At 40.8% G+C, this 22,245-nt stretch overlaps 1 protein-coding gene across 2 annotated transcripts in view; it reads right to left on the reverse strand.

Annotated features, from left to right (window-relative positions):
• Positions 1 to 358: 358 nt before the first annotated feature.
• Positions 359 to 22,245, reverse strand: part of MYO3A (myosin IIIA) — a 101,765-nt gene continuing 79,878 nt past the window's right edge. For both annotated transcript variants that reach the window (XM_087712605.1, XM_087712604.1), the window contains exons 25-28: positions 14,361 to 14,470; positions 5,934 to 5,980; positions 3,189 to 3,332; positions 359 to 694 (exon numbers count right to left, since the gene is read on the reverse strand). In XM_087712605.1, the coding sequence (XP_087568731.1) occupies positions 580 to 694; positions 3,189 to 3,332; positions 5,934 to 5,980; positions 14,361 to 14,470 (416 nt within the window). In that variant the 3' untranslated portion in view covers positions 359 to 579. The remainder of the gene's footprint in view (positions 695 to 3,188; positions 3,333 to 5,933; positions 5,981 to 14,360; positions 14,471 to 22,245) is intronic.

Raw genomic sequence — 22,245 nt, forward strand, 5'->3', positions numbered from 1 at the left:
AATATAACTATGTAGATAAAGCTATGCAAAACATGTAGGAAAACAAAATGAAATATAATGTACTTCCCCTTCCCTCCAAAAAGAATATCCTATAGGAGAACAATATTTTTCACATCTGTTTGCATATTTAAATAAACAAACATTATAACAAAGCCTAGTATCTCCCTTTGGAAAGAGGCTAAGGCAACATGTTCATATACCCAAATACACAGCTAATACCGCGTTTCCAGGGTCTTATTTTCTTTTCACCCCCGAAATAAGCACTTGGCCATGTTTTTGGTGAGGTCTTATTATTTTTGAAGTGCAGGAGGTGGCGAGCATGGTCACCTCATGGCTGCTGCTGTGTTGCAAATTTTTCAGGGGATGGTTTATTTTAGCTCATGTGCTCAAAAGTCCGATTGGGCTTATTATCCAGGGAGGTCTTATTTTCGGAGAAATACGGTATATGTATGTGGGAAGTTTATTCAAAAGAAAAGGATACGGAAATTCTATACCCCATCCCCAACAAAAATAATAATAATAATAAGAAGAAAAGCAGAGATTATGCTGAAGAAGGAGAACAAACAGTAGCAGCAGCTGCTAATATTTCTGAAGGAGGCGCCTGCGTTGAGAAGTCTTCCGGAGTAGCTTTTGGTAGTCAAAAGGATAATCTTCCTCTTCGTTCTCTTTTAGCGGGATCCCAGGGACCTTTGGCCTATGGATTACATTACAGAAACATTTTAGAAAGGGTAAATCAAAATATTTACTTCAGTACACACTATTAACTGACTGCTTAAGTCTACCCTCAGGGGAAAGAAAATTTCCAGCTGTTTCACTCTGACAAAACATTGCCTTTTGCAGCAAGGGAAAATGTGCTATGTGTGAGGGAATGTCAAATAAAGACGATGTTTTATTCAATGGGCATGAAGTAACCAATTAAAAAGGATTACGTGGAAGTGTTAGGAAAAAAAATAGGAATGAACTACTGGTATCCATTTGTTTTCTTAACTGAATGATGTTATCTTCAGTTTGAGAACTAGGGGGTCATTGTTTTTTCAGATTACAGATACTCTGTTTCAGAACAAGCAATTGGGTCAAATGATCAGTTGAGTCTTTCCAATCCTGTGATGCTAACTCACCATCCTTGCACACTGGGAAGGAGAAAGAGAGAGAGAGTGGGAGAGTGAGAGAGGGAGGGAGGGAGAGAGACAAAGAGAGAACAATAGCTTACAATAATGATGGAAAATTACATCTTGAAAATTGACTGTTCAATTTGTGAACCAGGCTCTTGGGAAATGATGGTGCTTAAGAATACATGAATATTCTGGTGCAAAGCTATTTATACACGTAAATCATTATCTGATCTCATAATGATAGATAATGAGCATGTATGTATCAATCACAGTCAATTGACCATAAAGAAACTTACAGATTTCTTGATTTTGCAGATATCTTAAGTTCACAGTGAAAAGCAGTATCTCAACATTTGGTCAACAAATGGTTATTACACAACTAGCTTTGTTCAGCAATTTGTATCTACTGGACAAATGTTACACAGGGTAGCTAGCTGTTAGACATGCCAAAATGTGCCTATTTAAGTCCACTGAGATTCTCAGTCATCTAGGTCATGGTTGTCCCAATGGGGCTTTTTCAAGAGGCAACTGGATTTTCTGGTTCCAGGAAGTCCAGTTGCCTCTTGAAAAAGCACCTTTGTGTGCCTATTTAAGTGCTCCGAGTTCCTAGCCGCACTCTATGTAGTTGCACTCTAGCAATCTTGCACCAGTTTCACTCATAATTACCAGAATAAATGACAGATTTAATACTGCAAATGATGAAATCCATGAGAATAGTGACTTAGCTAACAAGGCTTTGCATAGTTAATGAAATTTATTTGCAACCTGTGCAATTTCAACTGAGAGAAATCATGGAAACAAACAAACAAACAAAGAATAAGTGCGTATGCATGTATATGTGTTTGTGTGTTGTGTGCATGTGAAAATAAAACTTGGCACTTGGACCTAAATCTCTTTTCCTCAGATGAAACATGAATTATTCACATTTGGTAGATGAGGATATACAACAATTACAGTCTCCATGAATCTGCAAACTGCCAGCATCAACCATCTGATGAAGACAACCCTTATCCACGAAAACTTCAAAAACTGTGTCTGTAAATGAGAACTAAGTCTATTTCACTTGATGGCAAACATCCTGCTGTATGTATGTATGTGTTTAATATGCCAGCCATCTCACAGTTACAGCAATATTGGGTGGCTTGCAAAATAATAATAATTAAAAAAAGACAATACAAAGTACTTAAAATTAGAACGGTTAAATAAGAAAGTAAAAACCAAGGGGACATGTATATCTTTATCCCATCAGCCACACCCGGATTAGAACACCCCTACTAAGGACCCAGGACAGCAGGCAGATTTAATTTTAAAATTATATCAATACTTTAATCAAAGGAATAACATTTTGGATAACATGTTACATAATAACAAAATTCTACCTTTATATAACCCTGGAAGAAACCAGATATAACTGTTCTTTGATGAGTCTTACTTTCTTACTCAAACAATCATGTAATATTCAGTATCAACTTCTCTAATTTCTAAGTCAAACAATCTACTGCGAGAAATGTCACATTTTCTTATGAGGCTGCATTTATCTTCTGCCTCTCTGAACTTCAAATAAGAGAAAGAGGTTTATTGGTTTCAAAGGCCTTTGAAGGGGCTAAAAGAGAGCATTTGAAAAACTGGCTATACATGTCAATATGACTTATGGCCATCCTGACTTGTAATTAAGCACTCTCATCCTTTGCACATCTACTCGGAAGACCTACCTTTATTCAAGAATTTTATACTGATTCTGCTGCACAACTAATGAATCTATGCACAATTAAAAATAGGGTTTTGGTGAACTCAATAGGATCTAAATTTTGTAAATGCAATTTTAGTTAGTCTAGATACGTGCGTTTGAATTATGTCTGCTTACAACCTTGGAGAACAGAATGTGAACTACTTAAACAAATAAAACCATTTACATTCTTAAATTAAGTTGGTTATAGCTTCCATTTGATGATGATTCTGTAGGATCCCAATCTAAGTTACTGGTTGTATTGGAAGACTTCTTAAATAAGAAAAGTTCAACAATCCTGTATTTAATTTGGTAAACATTAAGATACTCATTTTGGAGAAACTGCTCACCCTTCAGCACTCCTTAATGTTGCAGAGATAGGATCTTGCAGGAGATTCTTTGCTCTTGTGCTGGCATTTCTATCCTTTGAGACGAAATCAGTAGATGTAAACTCTTGGTAGTATCGATCTTCTATATTCAGTATCTTGCCCAGACTACCAAAATAAAAATTACATATGTACATATGTATTACACATATAGTGTTTCCCTGATAATAAGACCTCCCCAGATAATAAGCCCCTTTGAGCGCATGTACTAAACTAAGCCCTTCTCCCAAAATAAGTCCTCCCTAAAAATGTTGTAACATAGCAGCAGCCATGAGGTGACCACACTTGCCACCTCCTGCACCTCAAAAATAATAAGATCTCCCCAAAAATAAGGCCAAGTGCTTATTTCGGGGGTAAAAAGAAAATAAGACCCTGTTTTATTTTTGGGGAAACACGGTATATATATTATTACTACATATGTTAATGAACTAGATCAAAATGTATCATGTACTCTCTTATCAAGTAAAAGATAAGATAGCACATGATACATAGTACATGAACTCCTCTAGAAATATTACCTCTTTGTTATGCATTTTATCTGTAAAGCTACAAAGATCAAAAGGAAAGGAACTTCCAGAATAAAAGTAGATAAATTATCCTGGCTCAAATTACGCTAAGGGCAATGCTGATTACCTTTCACATTTTGCACGTGAGGTTTTCATCTCAATTCTGTGAAAATTTTCAATTTTCACCATCTTCCTTATGTTTTTATAAGCTAATATGCAAGTTTAAGACTGCAATTTTAAAGCACAATCCAAGCACAATCCAAAGGACTATAGACTTAATTACAGTCAATGGCAGCTAAAGTTTTGAGAAGTGGTTGGCACAAAATTGGCTATTTTGGACTTCACTAGGTTAGGCAAGAAATTTTGCTGGCAGAAGGGCATATGCAGACATCAATGCCCTAAATCTTAGGAGCTGAACCTGAGACCTTTTTCAAGATCTCAAAGACAGGGTGAACTCTTGTCAGATACTGTTCTAGAATGCTGAAATTTTGCAAGGTTCCAATAACAATATGATGAGAGAGATGTTAGAAGAGATTTCAACTGATTGGGGGGAAAATACAGGGAAAAGGCATGCAAAAAAATCACACTAAATTGACACTCGAGAAGCTGGTAACTGGTAACCCTGGAATGCACATAACATTCTGGACCATAGAAGCACAGGCTTTTTATGTTACACTAAGTCTTACTATAAATAAATAAAATTATTTATTTTATAAATAAAATAAATAAATAAGGTTGACTCAGCCTTCCATCCTTCCGAGGTGGGTGAAATGAGGACCCAGATTGTTGGGGGCGATATGCTGACTCTGTAAACTGCTTAGAGAGGGCTGAAAGCCCTATGAAGCGGTATATAAGTCTAACTGCTATTGCTATTGTTAAAAAAAAGTCGAGAGTTCTAAATGCTCCATTCAATACTGATAGCAAGCATGCACAAGTTAGCATTTCAAAGCTGTTCCTTGCTATAAAGTTCTACAATTACTGGGCAATTTTCTGAAACGCCATTTCTACTGATATAATTTGAAGTGCATTAGGCCTGTCTTTATAAGCCGCTATTTAGAAGGATTTATGTATTCAACATCGCTATGCACCGACACTGCAGTTTGGCAGGCAAGGTTCCCACTAAGCTTAGGCTGCAAGAGATTTAAATTTAGACTCCAGCATTTGGCCATATCACTAAGAAAGTGACATTATCAGGGCTGTGTCAGGCTGAGAAATAAATGAATAGCTTATATTGATCAATAAGAACACAGAAATAATTGCTGTGCATATGTTTAACACTTGGTGTGGAGCCATTATGAAAGAGAGGACTTGATTTCAGTAAGCAAGTGCCTGGATTAAGAATGCCACAATTTATGGATGGCATGTAGTTAATAATGGAACCTATTGTTGCAAAATTCAAGTTAAATACACAACTTAGTGTATTTTCCAATTTATTGACGTGACACTAGGAAACTATAATACACGAATAAACTAAATATTTCAAAATTCAAGAATAAATGTTCACCAATTAACAGTGTTAACTTTCATGTGTCATGATTAACAAAATAGTGGAATCTTAATTTACTGGATATCCATTCAATGGATACAACTGCTATGGACCAAATTCTGTAGTGATTTGAATAATTTGCATGATGATATGTGTCATTTGTTTAGTGGACCATTGAAAGTTACAATAGCACTCAAAAAAGGGTTTTACAACCGGTCCTTGTACTTATGATCATTGCGGAATCCCCGTGATCATGTGACCAGAATTCAGATGCATGACAACCAGCATGTATTTATGATGGTTGCAACATCCTGGGGTCATGTGATCATCATTTAAAACTTTCTCAGCTGACTTCTGACAAGCAAATTAAATAGAAGCCATATTCATTTAACAACTGTATGATTCACTTAACAACTGCAATGATTTGCTTAACAAAAAAGGTAGTAAAATCGGATGCAATTCACTTAACCTAGCTTAGCAAAGGAAATTCTAGAGGATAAATTAAAGATTACTAGCCTTTATTTGGTATTGGTTGTATAACAACATTACTAAACAAATGTCAAGTTGCAACAATACACTCCTCTTTTAATAGACACCCCTCCTGTTGGGTCTACACCTCTCAGTTAGTCTACATACTATTTTTTCTTAAATTTCAATGCATTCCTGTTGTTACTTCACAATATTGCTGTATCTGCAGCTTACTGAGAAGACAATTACCTGCTACTTCTCCCTTTTCGCCTTTCATCTTGCATAGATGAGAATTTCTGAAAAAATATTTTAAATGAACATCAACATGATCAAATAGTATCAATTTACTATATTAAATAGTATTAATTTATTGCTCATTAATATCCATAGATAAAGACTATTATAAATCTGATCCTTGTCAGTTTATTGTCAATACAAATCTAGTTTGGTCTATATTTGTATCACTCTGCAAATTTCTAATTTACACGATTGCCCTTAAATGTAAATTTTGTATCTCAATTTATCCCAAAATCGGCATTTCTAGTGTGTATACACTGAGAGACAATTACATTTCAATCACTTTACTGTTTTGGGAAAGTGAGGCCGGGGCACTTATAATTATAACTTCCATCACTATCGGCTTAGGATCTGTCTATCACCAGAATGGAAAACATGTTCACTCAGGAATTTGGAGAGTTGAAGTCCACACATCATAAAGGTGCCAAGATTGAGAAGCTCTGGATTAAATACCATCGACCATGGTATCCTTCTGCGACGACTGCGGGAGATAGGGGGTGGGAGGCACTGTTTTGCAGTGGTTCTCCTCCTACCTCTCGGACAGGTCGCAGTCAGTGTTGGTTGGGGGGCAGAGATCGTCCCCGAGGCCCCTAACATATGGGGTGCCGCAGGGTTCAGTCTTATCCCCCCTACTATTTAACATCTACATGAAACCACTGGGCGAGATCATTCGGAGGCACGGGATAAAATACCACCAATACGCGGACGACACTCAGTTGTACTTATCCGCCCCGTGCCAACTCAATGAAGCGGTGGACGTGATGAACCAGGGTCTTGAGGCCGTTAAGAACTGGATGAGAGCTAACAAACTGGTACTCAACCCGGACAAGACCGAGTGGCTGTTGTGTTTCCCTCCCAATAATTTGGCCAGTGTTCCATCGCTCAGGCTGGGGGTGTGTGTCAAATTTTACACCCCTCAGATAGGGTTCGCAACTTGGGAGTCCTCCTGGACCCACAGCTGACTTTTGACCATCATTTATCAGCTGTGACCAGGGGGGCATTTGCCCAGGTTCGCCTGGTGCGCCAGTTGCGACCCTACCTGAACCGGGAGGCCCTCACAACAGTCACTCGAGCCCTTGTGATCTCTAGGCTGGAATACTGCAATGTGCTGTACATGGGGCTGCCCTTGAAGAGCATCCGGTGACTTCAGCTAGTCCAGAATGCGGCCGCGCGAGTGATCGTGGGCGCACTGCGGTTCGCCCACATAACACCTATCCTCCGCGAGCTGCGCTGGCTACCTGTTGATCTCCGGGTGCGCTTCAAGGTGCTACTTACCATCCATAAAGCCCTCCATGGTAGTGGATCTGAGTACTTGAGAGACCGCCTCCTGCCGATTACCTCCCTTCGACCTATTAGATCGCACAGATTAGGCCTCCTCCGAGTTCCATCCGCCAGTCCGTGCCGACTGGCGACTACGCGGAGGAGAGCCTTCTCAGTAGCAGCTCCGACCCTTTGGAACGATCTCCCCGTGGAGATTTGCACCCTCACCATCGTCCAGACCTTCCGCACAGCCCTTAAGATCTGGCTATCCCGTCAGGCCTGGGGATAAGATTCTAATTCGCCCCCACCCGAATGTTGAATGAAAGTTGTGTTTTATTGCTTTATTTTTTTCTTATTCACGTATTGTCTTATGTTTTGTCTTGCACTCCCCCTCCCATGAATTGTAAGCCGCCCTAAGTCCCCTCAGGGAAAAGGGCGGCCTATAAATCACAAATAAAATCTAAAATCTAAAAATCTAAATAAATGTGTCCCATTCGGCCAGTTGGTTTACCAGAATCTTCTTTCTGAGGAGAAATCTGTTCTCCTTTTTCAAGGAGTAAAATAAATCCCGAGAATGACAATTATTTTTACCCCTTGCAGCTTTGCAAGCAAGAATTACTTAAGCCTTAGCACAGACATCGCTGTCAAACCAAAATTTAGATGATTTGGAATAGGAATTCTGAGGAGACGGGGTTAGCTTTAAGCATTTCTGCACTGAGCTAATAACGCGTTGGAAAGTATATAAGGCAGTTTGTGTCAGAGACTTTTTAAAAACATAAATCTGTATATTCATTTAAGGTTGACTCATTTTACCATTTAAAAGACTTAAAGATTCCTCATGTCTAGTTGTGACTCCAGGGGTTGGTGCTTATCTAATTCTCAACTGGGGGAGGTTGCATTGTCTCAGAGACGTTTCCATCATCATGTGGCCAACATGAAAATACAGAATGCAGTAACTTTCCCGCCAAAGTGGTACTTATTCATCTACTCACAGTTGCTTGCTTTTGAACTGGGGTGAATAATAGGAGCTCATCCTGTTGCAGGGTACTCAGGTCTTGAACCCAGGCTGTTTCAAGCTGACAAACTCAGCATCTTAACCACTGAACCACCGTGGCCCCTCTCCTCCCATTTACCATTTAGCCACTTCTATCAATGACTGTCTTCTATGGCTTACAATGATGTTCCATGAGAACACCACAAAGAATGAATTCTGGCACGAAATTTAATTAATAAATTATTGTCAATCCAAATTCCACCTTCCGTTTCTGGCCCCCAGTTCAATCTAACGCATATACCAAAGTGGCTTTATTTACTAGGCATTCCATCTATCGCTCTCATAACTAGAAATGAATAACCAAATTGAGCAAGTTAAAACTGTCAAGTACCTAGGCATGTATTTCAGTCTTCAACCTGCTGGAATTTCAGTCTTGAAACCCAGCGGTTTTAAAAGCTTCTGTTGCATTAAATAGATAGGTAAGCCATAATGGGAATAATTGCATGCCAGTAGCATTTAAATTTCTTAAAGCCAAGATAATAAGCCTTCTGTTCTGGGATGCACAGCAATGCATGTACAATAATATTGCCACAAAAAATAATTCAATCTAAATTTCTAAGATTTATTCTCAGAGTTCCTTGTTCAATAAAAAAAATACATTTCTTCAGTTAGAGTTTGGATGTATTTCTGTTGAGGCCTGTTTGAAACGCTGCCTCTTAAAAAGCCCCCTCTACAGGAGGAGGCAGGAGAACGACATGCCTCATCTATGTCAGGAATTTTTCGGCTTTTAACCCTTGCTTAACTCTGCTCGAGTGATCATAAAACGCCTAAAGTCAGACTAGATGAGGCATGTTGTTCTCCTGCCTCCTCCTGTAGAGGGTGCTTTTTAGAGGCTTTTTTAAACAGTTAAAGCAGAGTCTTCCATGATGACTCTGGCAGCAACTAGCTCAGCCTGACCTCAGCTCTTGCCTTTTTCCTTTTACATTTTTTTTCTTTTCATGATGACAGTGGTGAGGCTCTGCCTCCCCTGACTGCATGTCCCTGCCTAGATGTCATGACCTTGATGGTGTTCATTGAGAGATTTGATAATATTCCACACTAAGAGCCTTTATATATATACTCATGACACTGAAACTGAATCAATTGCTCTTCTGAATTATCTAATTTATCATTCCTGGAAGTTGGAAGTTATGATTCTCTTGAATCACAAATCACTTGAGCTGGCCAGAATATTCAACTGTGCATTTCCTATTAAATGAACAATATTTAGAAATTCTATTTATGTGGTTTAAACTATTTACTATAAAAATGCTTTCAGAACTTTCTGTATCTGAACTAAAACCAAATTATTTATTTTATTTTTTTATCCCACATTTATTGCTTTTATACATAACGCAAGGCAATGAATATATATACTACTACTTTCTCCTCCTATTTTCCCCATATCATCAAACTGAGAGGTTGGTTGGGCTGAGAGATAATGGCTAGCCCAAACAAATCCAGCTGGCTCTCATGCCTAAGGTCAGACTAGAACTCACAGTCTCTTGGTTTCTATGGCAGCACCTTAACCACTACACTTATGCTTAGTTTTTATTGTAAACAGGACTTTTATGTTAGATGCTTTGCATTTTAAAAGTTTTGTTTCAGTTATGGGAAATTATCATCCAGCCCTCTCCCAGAAAAATGAAATATCCTAGGAAATATTGAAAAGGCAGAATATTTCTCTGGATGTGAGGAGAAAGAAACATGTTTTAAAAGACAGAATAGTTGCCTGTAGCTTCCTGCCCATCCCCACTGTTAATGGGCCAGGCTAGTCCACTTTACATAATAAAGACTTCTCCACTGCAGCCCCAGGGGGGATAGGAGGAAAGGCATGATAATGTTGGAACTTTACTCCACTGGCCTCATGGCATCTGAGAAGTCATCCATACCTGGATTCAAAACACAGCCTAGAGAGTAGCCCCTGCATGGCCCCATGGGAGTCTGACAACCAATCAGAATACATTTCTTACACAGAAACAGGAAACAGAGAGGTGGGACTAAACAGGGTATAAAAAGCCTTGCAAGCCCCTTCTTCAGCCTTTCTCTTCTTCTCCACCAACATTGAAGCATGTGATCACCTTTTCTGTTCAGGGCTCAAGCCATGTGGCCCTGTCCAACAATAAACCATCTTTCCAAGCAGCTTCCATGTCTCCAGTGTCTTCTTCCCCACTTGGAGCTGAACCCAGAAGGACATTTCTTTCTTTTTATGTGTATGGTTTAACACCATACACCTAAACAATCGAACAATAATTGCCTCCTCTTTTCTTCTTCTAACAGTTTCCCCTTGCGGGCAATGCTGAAACTTATAGCCTTATAGCCTTTATTTCTAATCTTGTACATTTCATCATTTAAAACTTCTATGAAATATTGAAAATGTAGGACCCATATTTCTCCAAGTGATGTGCTTCCTTCTACAATTCCTGCCCAATTTTAAACACTGCAATTCCAACGCATTTCAAGGTTCCTCTGTGGCTAATCTGTATTTCAGATTCAGAGAATCTATTTTTGTTCCCATCTATGGTTTCTGCTTTACTTCTCCCAAAAAGGAAATGGATGGGATATAGAATGAAATAGGTGTAGGAGTAAATTACAGTATGACCCTGTAGAATAAATAGTTCTGATGTAATGCCAGTTAAGGCAGTTTAAAGCATTGAAAGTAGGACTAAAACCTAAAAAATTCTTTAGTGATGACTGACAGTAAACCAAGGTGTATTTAGATGAGGGGATAGAAAGGAACATCAAATTTGCAGAAACCTCCAGAAAATAGGCTTAGAAAAGGATCTTGACAGACTTGAACACTGGGCCCTATCTAACAAAATGAAATTCAGTGGTGAAAAAAAAGTAAGGCTCTACACTTAGGCATGAAAAACCAAAGGCACAGGTATAGAATAGGTAGCATCTGGTTCAATAGTAGAACTGTGAGAGAGGTCTTAAGAGTCCTAGGAGATAATAAATTCAATATGAGCTAGTAATGTGCTACAGCAGCAAAGAAAGCTACTTTTAAGCTGCATCAAAAGAGGGGTAAAATAAAAATCATGCAAAGTGTTAGTATCACTTTATAGTGCTTTGGTAAGATAGTACGTGGAATATTGCCAGTGGTAGGTTGCAGGTGGTACGGTCCTGTACAGGTGTATTGGTGCCTGCTGGGAGCACCAGGTACCATTCTGGTACGGTGCTCCAGAGGGCCCACCCGCCTGCCCAAGCTCCTTATCTATATTTGAACTGGTTCCACCACAAAACCGCGTTCGACTAAAGCGCGCTCGACGAAACCGCGTAGCTGACGTCATCACAGGGCGACAACAGCGCGGAGACAGAAGCACGCTGTAAATGCTAAACCTAAAATTAACCCCTAAACCTAAACCTAACCCCCCTAAACCTAATCCTAACCCTAACCCTAAACCTAACCCTTAACCTAACCCTAACCCTTAACCTAACCCTAAACCTAATCCTAAACCTAATCCTTACCTTAACTTGAATAGGCTTGCTTTCAAAGCGCTATTTAAAGCGCCCTTCTTTCTCCGCGCTCGCTGTTGTCGCCCTGTTGATGACGTCAGCGACGCGGTTTAATCGGGCGCGCTTTAGTTGAGCGCGGTTTTGTCGTGCCACGATTTGAACTCATCAGCACTTCCGTGCATGCACATGGAGTGTACGGCACCTGTGCAATGCTCTGCCGAGCAGCCTTGCAGAGGCGTCACGGAGGTAAGGATGCATGCGCGCATGCTGTATGTGTGCATGTGGGGGAAGCCGGGTCCCGTTGCACCGTACCGGTTGCAACGGGATCAGGAACCCACCACTGAATATTGCATCCAATTTTGGTTGTCACGATGTAAAAAAAAAAAAGTTGAAATTCTAGAAAGAGTGCGGAGAAGAGCAGCAAAGATGATCAGACCTTAAAACATAGGAAGAATAGTTAAAGGAATTGGGTATATCCTAATTTAATGAAAAGAAGGACTGGGGTAAAAGGATAGCAGTGTTCCAATATCTAAGGAAAACTGCTATAAAGAACACCTGAAGCATAACAAGAAGCTGTTTATGGAATACCCTATCAATCTAATTAAGGCCTGATACATTCTTATTGGGAATTCCTCTTAACATTGAGATTTTTGGAAGGTTTAGCTTTATGAGCAGGTGGAACAAGGCACTGAAAGACATTTAGAGCTTTTGTCACAGTTCAACATCTTTTTATTTTTCCTTTCTAGATGTGATCCTGCCTTGCCTCATGAGTCACGGGGAGGAGAAATGCACTGCATAAATATGTGACATTATGTTGTCATAGATATCACAAAAAAAGAGGGAGCAAAGAATGTTAAAGCAACAGCTGCTCCAAGCCTCTTAGTAAAAATATCTAGAACCCCCTTCGTTTCTGCAACTACTCTATTATCATTTCGGTTGAATGGTAGCCACTGAGGCAGGCTGACTAAGCGAATGTATTTTGTCACCTGCTGCTAAGTAGGTCAATAGTTTGCATATGCCTCCAGCAAGTAGGCTTAATTGCTTTTAAGAGAGAACTAGGAAAACAGCTCCTTCAATTTCCTTTTGACATACTGGATTGCTATTCCCAAAAGTCCCTTTTGCTATTTTTAACTGCATTAAGGTCAGATCTGGAAAGCAGCCATGAATAATCACATGGGGACTAAATAAAAGATTACAATGCCATACATAAATGGGTGAGAAGACCCCCTTCCTTTCATCTTTTACACCATTTCTCTGCGCTCATCTGGGAAAAGACATCAATGTACAAATTGCAATGTACAATGCAACATTTTATTCTGGGTTTAATGGTGAATGGTTTTGAATCAAAATCTTTCTTGTACTGATTTTAAGATTTTATTTGATCAAAACCAGAAGATTCATTTAGATCCTAAATAAAGTCAACCTGAATAAACAAAGTTTATTCTGAATTAAGAACTTCCTGAAAGCAAGGCTGAGTGAGCAACCTGAGTCATGGTATTATTTGCAGTTCCCGAAGCCCTCCAGAATCAATTCCAGAGGTTGTGCCCCTTCAGAAGATGCCAAAGAATAAAAAAAAATGTAATGGAGGAAGGAAATTATTAAGTACATGGCAAGTAATTCTATTAAATTTTATTTTATGAATTTTAATTCAGTATGAGTAATTATAGACTGGACTACTGGACTACTGCAATGCGCTCTACATGGGGCAGCCCTTGAAGAGTGTTCGGAGACTCTAGCTGGTCCAGAATGCAGCCGCACGAGCGATTGTGGGTGCACCCTGGTACACCCACGTTACACCTATCCTCCGCGAGCTGCACTGGCTACCTATTGGTCTCCGGATACGCTACAGGGTGCTAGTTATTACTTATAAAGCCCTACATGGTATTGGACCTGGGTACTTAAGAGACCGCCTTCTGCCGATTACCTCCCACAGACCCATTCGATCCCACAGATTAGGCTTCCTCTGTATTCCATCTGCCAGCCAATGTCGGCTGCCGACTACTCGGAGGAGGCCCTTCTCTGTGGCTGCCCCGGCCCTTTGGAACGAGCTCCCCATGGAGATTCGGACCCTCTCCACCCTTCAGGCCTTCCGTGAAGACCTGGCTGTCCCAGCAAGCCTGAGGTTGAGTCCCCCCCCCCCCTACTCGAATTTGCTGTGTCTGTTGTGCTTTTAAACTGTTTGTATTGTTTGTTTGTCTTTGTCTCACTTTTTGTAATTTCCCCTCCCTTGGCTTTGTTCAGCCACCCTGAGTCCCTTCGGGGAATAGGGCGGCCTACAAATTGAATAAAATCCAAATCCAAATCCAAATCTCATTTTGGTTCCATCATTTGTAGTCTTCACCTGCATTTTTGGGAATGTATCTTTTGGCATGACACCAGCCATGACTAGTAGGAGAATCCCCCCCCCCCCCACACACATACCCAAAAGGAAGATGGCGTTCACAACCATAAGTCACCTTTTATTATGCAATGTGGATTTCAATCACACAACTGTGGGCACCATTTTCAGTTTTTTATATTCTACTTCTCCAACAGGATATTTTTGCATGTCAATCAAAGGCCAGAAATATTAAGCATTCCTTTCTTAAAAACAGTGGCTTTTAACCACATCATTCAAAGCTACTGCTTACCTGTAGAAGAGCATAAAAGGTTGAATCTTCAGGATCATCTAACATCTTGGGTTTTGGAAATCGCCTTGGGCTTCTTTGTATATGATCACCATCCTCTCTTTTGAAACCAACTGCAAGAAAGGTTCATTATGAGAAAATTGTTTAGAAACAGCAATATATTTGAGACAAGAAACCATTTTGAGATGCAGTAAGTATAGGAGAGTAAAAAGCCAGAGAGCGAAGTTAAACATGTCATCAGTTTAGAATCTCTGCATTCCCACAAGTGTTGCACCCTTCCTGAATTCTGTTGATCTTTATCTGGTGCTAATGTAGTGTTGAGCTTTAGTTGACCAGAGTCTTGTGTGTAGTCTTGAATAAATATTCTATGTTGCAACCTTACAAATGTTCCTGATCCATTGCCCCTGACAGTATAAATTCTTAAACATTTTTGAATATTTACCAAATTTATACAGGTAGTCCTTGCTTACCAACTATTTGTTTAGGAATTATTCAAAGTTACCTTGGTGCTTAAAAGGGACATTTACAACTGGTCCTTCAGCTTGTGGCTGTCCCATTTGTGACTTTTATGGCTAGCTTCCAACAAGCAAGGTCAATGGAGAAGCTGGCCAGAAATCACATATATGGTCATGTGACACCACAGGAGATTCATTTAACAACCACAGCCAGAACTGATGCTGTAAGTTGGGCATTGTCTATGGAGCTTCTCAGTCATCCACATGATTGCGAAGGTGCTTTAAAAAAGGCAACTGGACTTTCTTATTTTTCATGAAGTCTTTCACTTCTCACCAAGAACTTCTTCAGTTCCATTCTTCAGGTGAACGTCCTCAGAGTCACCTGAATCAAAGTGGCTGACTACAAAGATTATACATCATTTTTGTTTCCCATCAGATAGTTAGAACTGAAGAAGCTTCTTGGATGAGAAGTGAAATGTCTTTAAGAAACAAGCAAGTCCACTTTTTAAAAGCATCCTTGGAATGAATTGGACCCTCTCACATGTTGTTTATGGACATATTGCTTAGTAATGGAGTTGTTGGTCCTAATTGTGATGAGTGAAAACTAATTGTGAGCTGAGGTGGCGCAGTGGTTAGGGTGCAGTACTGCAGGCCACTTCAGCTGACTGTTATCTGCAGTTCAGCGGTTCTAATCTCACCGGCTCAAGGTTGACTCAGCCTTCCATCCTTCCGAGGTAGGTGAAATGAGGACCCAGACTGTGGGGGCGATATGCTGACTCTGTAAACGGCTGAGAGAGGGCTGAAAGCCCTATGAAGTGGTATATAAGTCTAACTGCTATTGCTATTGCTAATTGTAAATACCATTAAAAAGTACACAATTTTGGAGAAGCCTAACAGCTACTATTAAAATAAATCCAGACAATTAAAAAAAACACAAAGTAAGTATTAGGAAATAAATTCTCATCTTTTTTGTAAGCTGCCTAATGTTTTGAAGCAACTTCAACTTTTTTTTTTAAACCAAGCAAGGATTGTTTAATTTATCCTATGTAATGGATATCATACAACATTAAATATTTAGTATTAACTAAACTAGTTGCTGATCAGTTTTGAGACCAATTCAAAACGTTGGTGTTGCCTTTAAGAGGCTGAAATGGTAGGATTTTGCAAATAATTTGACCAGGCACTTCATTTCCAAATGGAAGAATATACACATGTGTATATAAGCAGTATACACGTTAATTGTATTATTATTTAATTATAATACATAGGCAATTATTGCCAGATTTAATTAAGATGAACAGACTTTCAACCAGTGATGTTGTATGGACCAAACATAGCTATTGGACTTTTTCCAGAATGGAGAAAAAGAAATCCGAGGTCTGAAAAGAATAAGTCTTGGCACTATATCTAGTGCATTTTAATTGTACCATTTCTTTCTGTATCAACTGCCCTCTACTTTTTTTTATTTTGCTAAATCATGTGATGATTTCAGCTCAAAAACTAAAATGTATAGAAAATATTTGTTTTAGATTCAGTTGTAGATATTTATACAACCAATTTCTAATTCTAACTAAACTTTTTATGAATTTATCGTAAGAAGTTTCAAGTGCTCCATTACCTGAGTTTTTAAAGAAGAAATTGGACAGCCACCTATCTGAAATGGCAAAGGGTCTCCTTCTTGAGCAGGAGTTGAACTAGAAGACTCCCAAGGTCACTTCCAACTCTGTTATTTTGTAATTCTATAATGATAAGTCTAACCAATCATATTTGAGTTGCTAGGGAGACTATTATATTTGTAAACAGTTTTAAAAAAACAATACAGCCCTCTTCAATCTGATCCCGAGTTCTGCTGAGTTGCTGGACATTTTCTTGGCAACAGAACAGCAAGATTTGCCCTTGCCTTCTTCTGAATTTTCTTTTTTACATTTTCAAATTGCCAAGTGCTGCTATTGTTCAGTAAGACTTTTCATTCTAAACCAATGCTGAAACCCACAAACCCCATACTTCCTCTCCCAGAAGACCTCCCATTCTTTATATGCCTGTTTCTGTGTGATTTGGTACTTCCTGCTATTAACACCTGTCCCTAAGTGGAAACTTCTCACGATTACCACACTCTTAACTCAGATATGTATGAGAAATCTCATAGATACTTTTCTAGTGATTAAAAGATAATTAACTGAAATAATTTTGATATCCCACCCTCTGGCTAAGCAGCATGCTGGTATCTGCAGTTTCTTCCCTTCTTCCTATTCCACTGGGAGATAAATCAATCTCACAGGAGACAAATAAAATCTAGCTTCATTATTCAAAAAGAGACAAAATGTAAAAAATAAAAAAACTCTCTACCCTTTTTACCTGCAAGAATTGAAATGCAAATATTTAATGTAGAAATAGAAAGTTATACAACTGCACAGATAATGTGAGAATTTTGCAAATTAATCCTCCAAAAAGCAAACGTCAACAGAAAATACACTATTCCAGACAAACCACGAAGAGGCACTGGTCTACTAAGAATAAAGATTTCTCGCTGCAAAATATTACAAAAAAAGGTTTTAAAGAACAAAAGAATCTCAGTGAATTTGGTCTATAAGATATGCACCAAACCTAAAATCAAACATTCAGTCCTGTAACTTCTACAGAGAAAAAGAAATGGGGATTTGTCACCAATACAAAAGAAAGTGGAAAAGGTTTAGTGCAGTTTCCTAGCTTTATGTATTTTACATATTTCCACAGACACAAGTTTGCTGAAGCAAATCTCTCTCTGCTTCAATTTTTTGGTCTTCTTCAGCAATTTGGAGATTCTAAGCAGTAATAGGTTCTGCAACAAGAGACAAAGGAAGCCTGTTTTCCCTCCCAGAAATAATTCTTTTCTATGGATTTATTTTTTTAAAAAAATATGAATCTTTCCTACATACAGGACAGAAGGGGCCGAGAAATGTCTACGTGAAGTAAAGAGCCATGGGGATATGGATTGAAAGTCTCAAATCTGCAGTTTGCCTTACAAGCTACTTTAAAGATGAATTCCTAATTACATGTAGTTCTCAGTTTATGACTTTGTTTTAACGATGGTTTGGAATTATGACAGCCTCAGAAAGAGTGCTTTACAGCCAATAAAGCTCCAGTCATCCCAAAATGTTGAACACACACCTCCATGATCATGTCATTGCAATCTGGCTGTTTCACGCTTATGACGGAATGCCCAGTCGTCTGCAAATATGTGATCTCCATTTTCAATCTTTTCTGCTGGCTTTTCACAGAAAGTCAATGGGAAAGTCAGTAGAGACTATTGCAATTGTTGGAGCATGCCAAGTGGGGTCGTTGAGAGCTGAGCTGCTTTGGTGAGATACAGAAACAAGTTCCATTCTTGCATCTCACAAAAGTTGACAAAACAGCTATTGATGGTGCTCTCTTTTGCACATGGAGGGGAACTGAATTACTTTGACGGGGTGCAGAAATGGAACACAAATTCTGAAGATTCAAGCCCTGTTCTGTAAAGTACCCTAACGATGCCTGCTTCATAGTAAGCAATCCGATATTGTAATACAAAAAGCAGTGATTTATTAACAGCTTCATTAGGCATTTTTCATTAGGCATTTCTTATTCGCAACCATCTGTTTTGCTTTCTTTGTCTGCTTTTGAACTTTGCCCATGTTTCTGACCTCCCTTCAGTCTTTGTCATAAATCATGTTATCCAATAGCTTCATTAATCTCAACCCAGCTACTGTAATGTGAGATCCGGCTCCGCCGACGCTCTGCATGGAATGTCAACACAGAGAGTTGACATCCGGCTCCCCTCACTTTTCAAAGGCAATCTGTGCAAGCAAAAACAATTTGAGTACCAGTATAGGATTCAAGGCTACGTCCTTTCCCAGGCTTGTTTGGATTTTTTTTCATGGAATCTGTCTATAAGGCGATCTGCCTGGATATTTCTATTTTTTACCCAAGATGCTTCTGACAAGGGATAGCCCTTCAACTTAATTAAGTACTGGAGTTGCCTCCTGTGCCACCTCAAATCAAGGATACGTTGCACTTCATAATGGGTTTGGCCCCCTATGACCACAGGGCCTGGGGTCTCCTGGGGCAGTGGTCTCAGAGTGGATCTGACCACAGGTTTTAAGAGGCTACTATGGAATACTAGGTGCAACTTCCCTAGCAGTCGGGGCAGTTTCAGTTGCACTGAGGCTGGGTTGATGATCTTTACTGTGGGGAATGGTCCCACAAACTTTGGTCCCAGTTTCTTGCTAGGGAGTCTTAACCTCAAATATTTTGTGGAGAGATAAACCTTCTTTCCCACTAGGAATGGTCATTGCAGAGCTTGGTGTTTATCTGCCTGTTTCTTATAGGTTTGTGCTGCCTTTAGCTAGCGCTTTTTTGAGATTCTCCCAGGTTGCTTTTAGCATTGACATCCAGTCAGTCAAGCTGACTGAGGAAGGGGGATCCCTTGGATACTCAGGCATTGGGACAAAGTCCATGCTGCTCACTACTTTGAACAGTGTTAGTCCTGTGCTGCTGTGAACAGCATTATTGTATGCAACCTCAGTGAAAGACAGGAGGTCTGCCCAATTGGGCTGCTGATAGTTCAGGTAGCACCTCAGGTACTGCTCTACCATAGCATTGTCTCTCTGCCCCCCCATTGGTGCTCAGGTGAAAAGCTGAGCTAAGGCCCTGGGATGACCCAATAGACTGCAGGAACTCCCTCCATAACTTAGCCGTGAACTGGACCCCTCTGTCTGAGATAATTCTTCGAGGTACTCCATGGAGGTGGTAGATGTGCTTCAGGAACAGTTTGGCCAGCTTGTGAGCTGAGGGTAGTCCGCTGCAGGATATGAAGTGCGCCTGTTTGGAGGACAGGTCTATTACAGTCCAAATCTCTGTGTTTTCCCCCACTTTTCAGCAACTCTGCTATAAAGTCCATTGTGATCTCCACCCACGGCCTTGTTGGCTCTGCTACTGGCTGCAGGAATCTGGGGGTTTTCCTGATCGGCTCTTCATTGTGTACATGAACTTTTCATGTAACTGTCTACATCGTTCTTTATTTTGGGCCACCAGAACTGCCTCCGGGCTAAGTGTAACATCTTTAGGAATCCAAAGTGGCCTGGCGGTTTGGTGTCGTGGCTCCTCTTGAGAATTAGGGTGCGTAGGGATTCCGGGACATAGAGTTTCATCCCCTTCCATGCAAAGTCATCTCTTTTTGTCAAGTTGTGTTGGTTGTTTTGGAACCAAGAGCTCCCGTTCGCATTTGTACTGGGGCATGCAGGAGAGGGCATCAGCTAGAAAGTTCCTCTGCCCTGGAGTGTGCTTTAGTATGAAGTTGAAGCAGTTGAAATATTGAGCCCATTGGACTTGTTTGGGTGATAGTTTCCGTGGGGTCCTGAGAGTCTCCAGATTCTTATAGTCAGTCCAGACTTTGAACTGTATTTGTATTTGGTTTATTTGTATGCCGCCCTTCTCCAGGAGGGACTCAGGGAGGCGAACAATTCAGGGGGGAAAGGGAACATAAACAACAGTACACATAATTAAAATACACGAAAATCACACAGCCATACCAGTCGAGAGGGGAACTCATCAACCCCAGGCCTGCCGGCACAGCCAGGTTTTGACGGCTTTCCGGAAGGCTTGGAGAGAGGTGAGGGTCCGGATCTCCGCGGGGAGTTCATTCCAAAGGGCCGGAGCTGCTACAGAGAAGGCCCTCCCCTGGGTAGTAGCCAGATGGCATTGGCTGGTGGACGGAATCCAGAGGAGGCCGACCCTGTGAGATCTAACGGGTCTTTGGGAGGTAATTGACAGCAGGCGGTCTCTCAAGTACAACTGTTTCTGGCCCCCTTCCAACAGGTGTCTCCAGGTTAGCAGTGCCCATTTTACTGTGAAAGCCTCCTTTTCCCATGCGGCCCATTGTCTCTCTGTGTCTGTGAGCTTGTGGGAGGTGTTGGCACAGGGTTGTAAGTTTCCTTGGTTGTTTCTTTAGAGTAGCACCGCTCCCACTGCCATGTCACTGTGTCTGCCTGAATCATGAAGATTTGCTCTGGGTCAGGATTCAGCATCGGTTCCTTTGCAAACATTTCTTTTAGTGTTTTGAATGCCTCTTGGCAGGTTAGGTCCCATTGTAGGGGTTGTCCTGGAAAAGGTTTCATTCCTGGGCTCCCTGTCTTCAGGAGGTCTGTCAGGGGTTTGGTGATCTTCGCAAAGGAGGGGATGAATTGCTTATAAAAGTTCGCGAATCCTAGGAAGCTTTGTAGCTGTCTGTGGGTGCGGGGGGGTTGCCAGCTTAGGATGGCTTGCACTTTGGCTGGGTCCATCTCTATTCCCTCATTTGACACACAGTAGTCTAGGTAGTCTAGTCGCTCATGATGGAATTCACATTTTGATAGCTTGATGTACAGGTTGGCTGTCAGATGTTTTTCCAGTACTTGGCGGACCAGGGGTATGTGGTCATCCATGGTCTCAGTGTAGATGTGTCTGTGAGCTTGTGGGAGGTGTCGGCGCAGGGTTGTAAGTTTCCTTGGTTGTTTCTTTATAGTAGCACCCTCCCACTGCCATGTTGCTGTGTCATCCAGGTAGACAAGGACTCCCTTGTAGAGGTGCTCATGCAGCACCTCATTTATTAACTGCATGAACACTGCTGGGGCTTCCTGGAGTCTGAAAGGTATCACTTTGAATTGGAAGCTCCCTAGGGGGTAGTTGAACGCTGTTTTCCACTCATCTCCTTCCCTGATCCCTATTCAATAGTATGCCTCTCTGAGATCTAATTTGGTGAAGACTTTTCCCTTGGCCAAGTGAGATAGCATATCTTTCATGAGGGGAAGAGGGTATAGGTTGTGTACGCACACGGCATTTATCCCTCGAAAGTCCACACAATCTCATAGTTCTATCTTTTTTCTCTTTGAAGAGGACTGGACCTGCAACCCTTGGCTTGGCTGGCTTGATGAACCCTCATGCTAGGTTTTTGTCTATGTATTTGTGCATTTCTTGCATTTCCCAGGGTGTCATGGAGTACAGCTTGGGTAGTTTTGCCCCAGGGATGATTTCGATGGCACAATCTGCCTCACGGTGGGGGGAGGGGCAGAATGTTGCATTCTGTCTCGCTGAATACTTCTGCGAGGTCCTGATATTCCCCTGGGATCTGTTCAGTCTCTGGGGTTTCGTCGGATGTGGCTCCCAGATGTTCTGGTGTGCTCTTTTGGAGGGTTTCCTGCTTGGGTGGTGTTTCTGCTTGCTGGCGGAAAAGGGATTGGGGCCCCTTTTCTATTCTAAGCCTGTGGGTACTCCCTCGCCACCAGATGATTGGTCCCCACTTGTCAAGCAAGGAGAGTCCCAGTATGACTGCATCTGTCATTTTGGGGGCTATTATTAATCGAATTACTTCCCAGTGATCTACTAGCTCTAGTCTCACTGGTTTGGTCAGGTGGGTGGCATAGGCTCCCCCATTAGGGACC

Source organism: Thamnophis sirtalis, unplaced genomic scaffold, assembly GCF_051295495.1.
Source record: "Thamnophis sirtalis isolate CommonGarterSnake01/CBP01778 unplaced genomic scaffold, rThaSir2_p1.2 scaffold_4, whole genome shotgun sequence".
Lineage (NCBI taxonomy): Eukaryota > Metazoa > Chordata > Lepidosauria > Squamata > Natricidae > Thamnophis > Thamnophis sirtalis.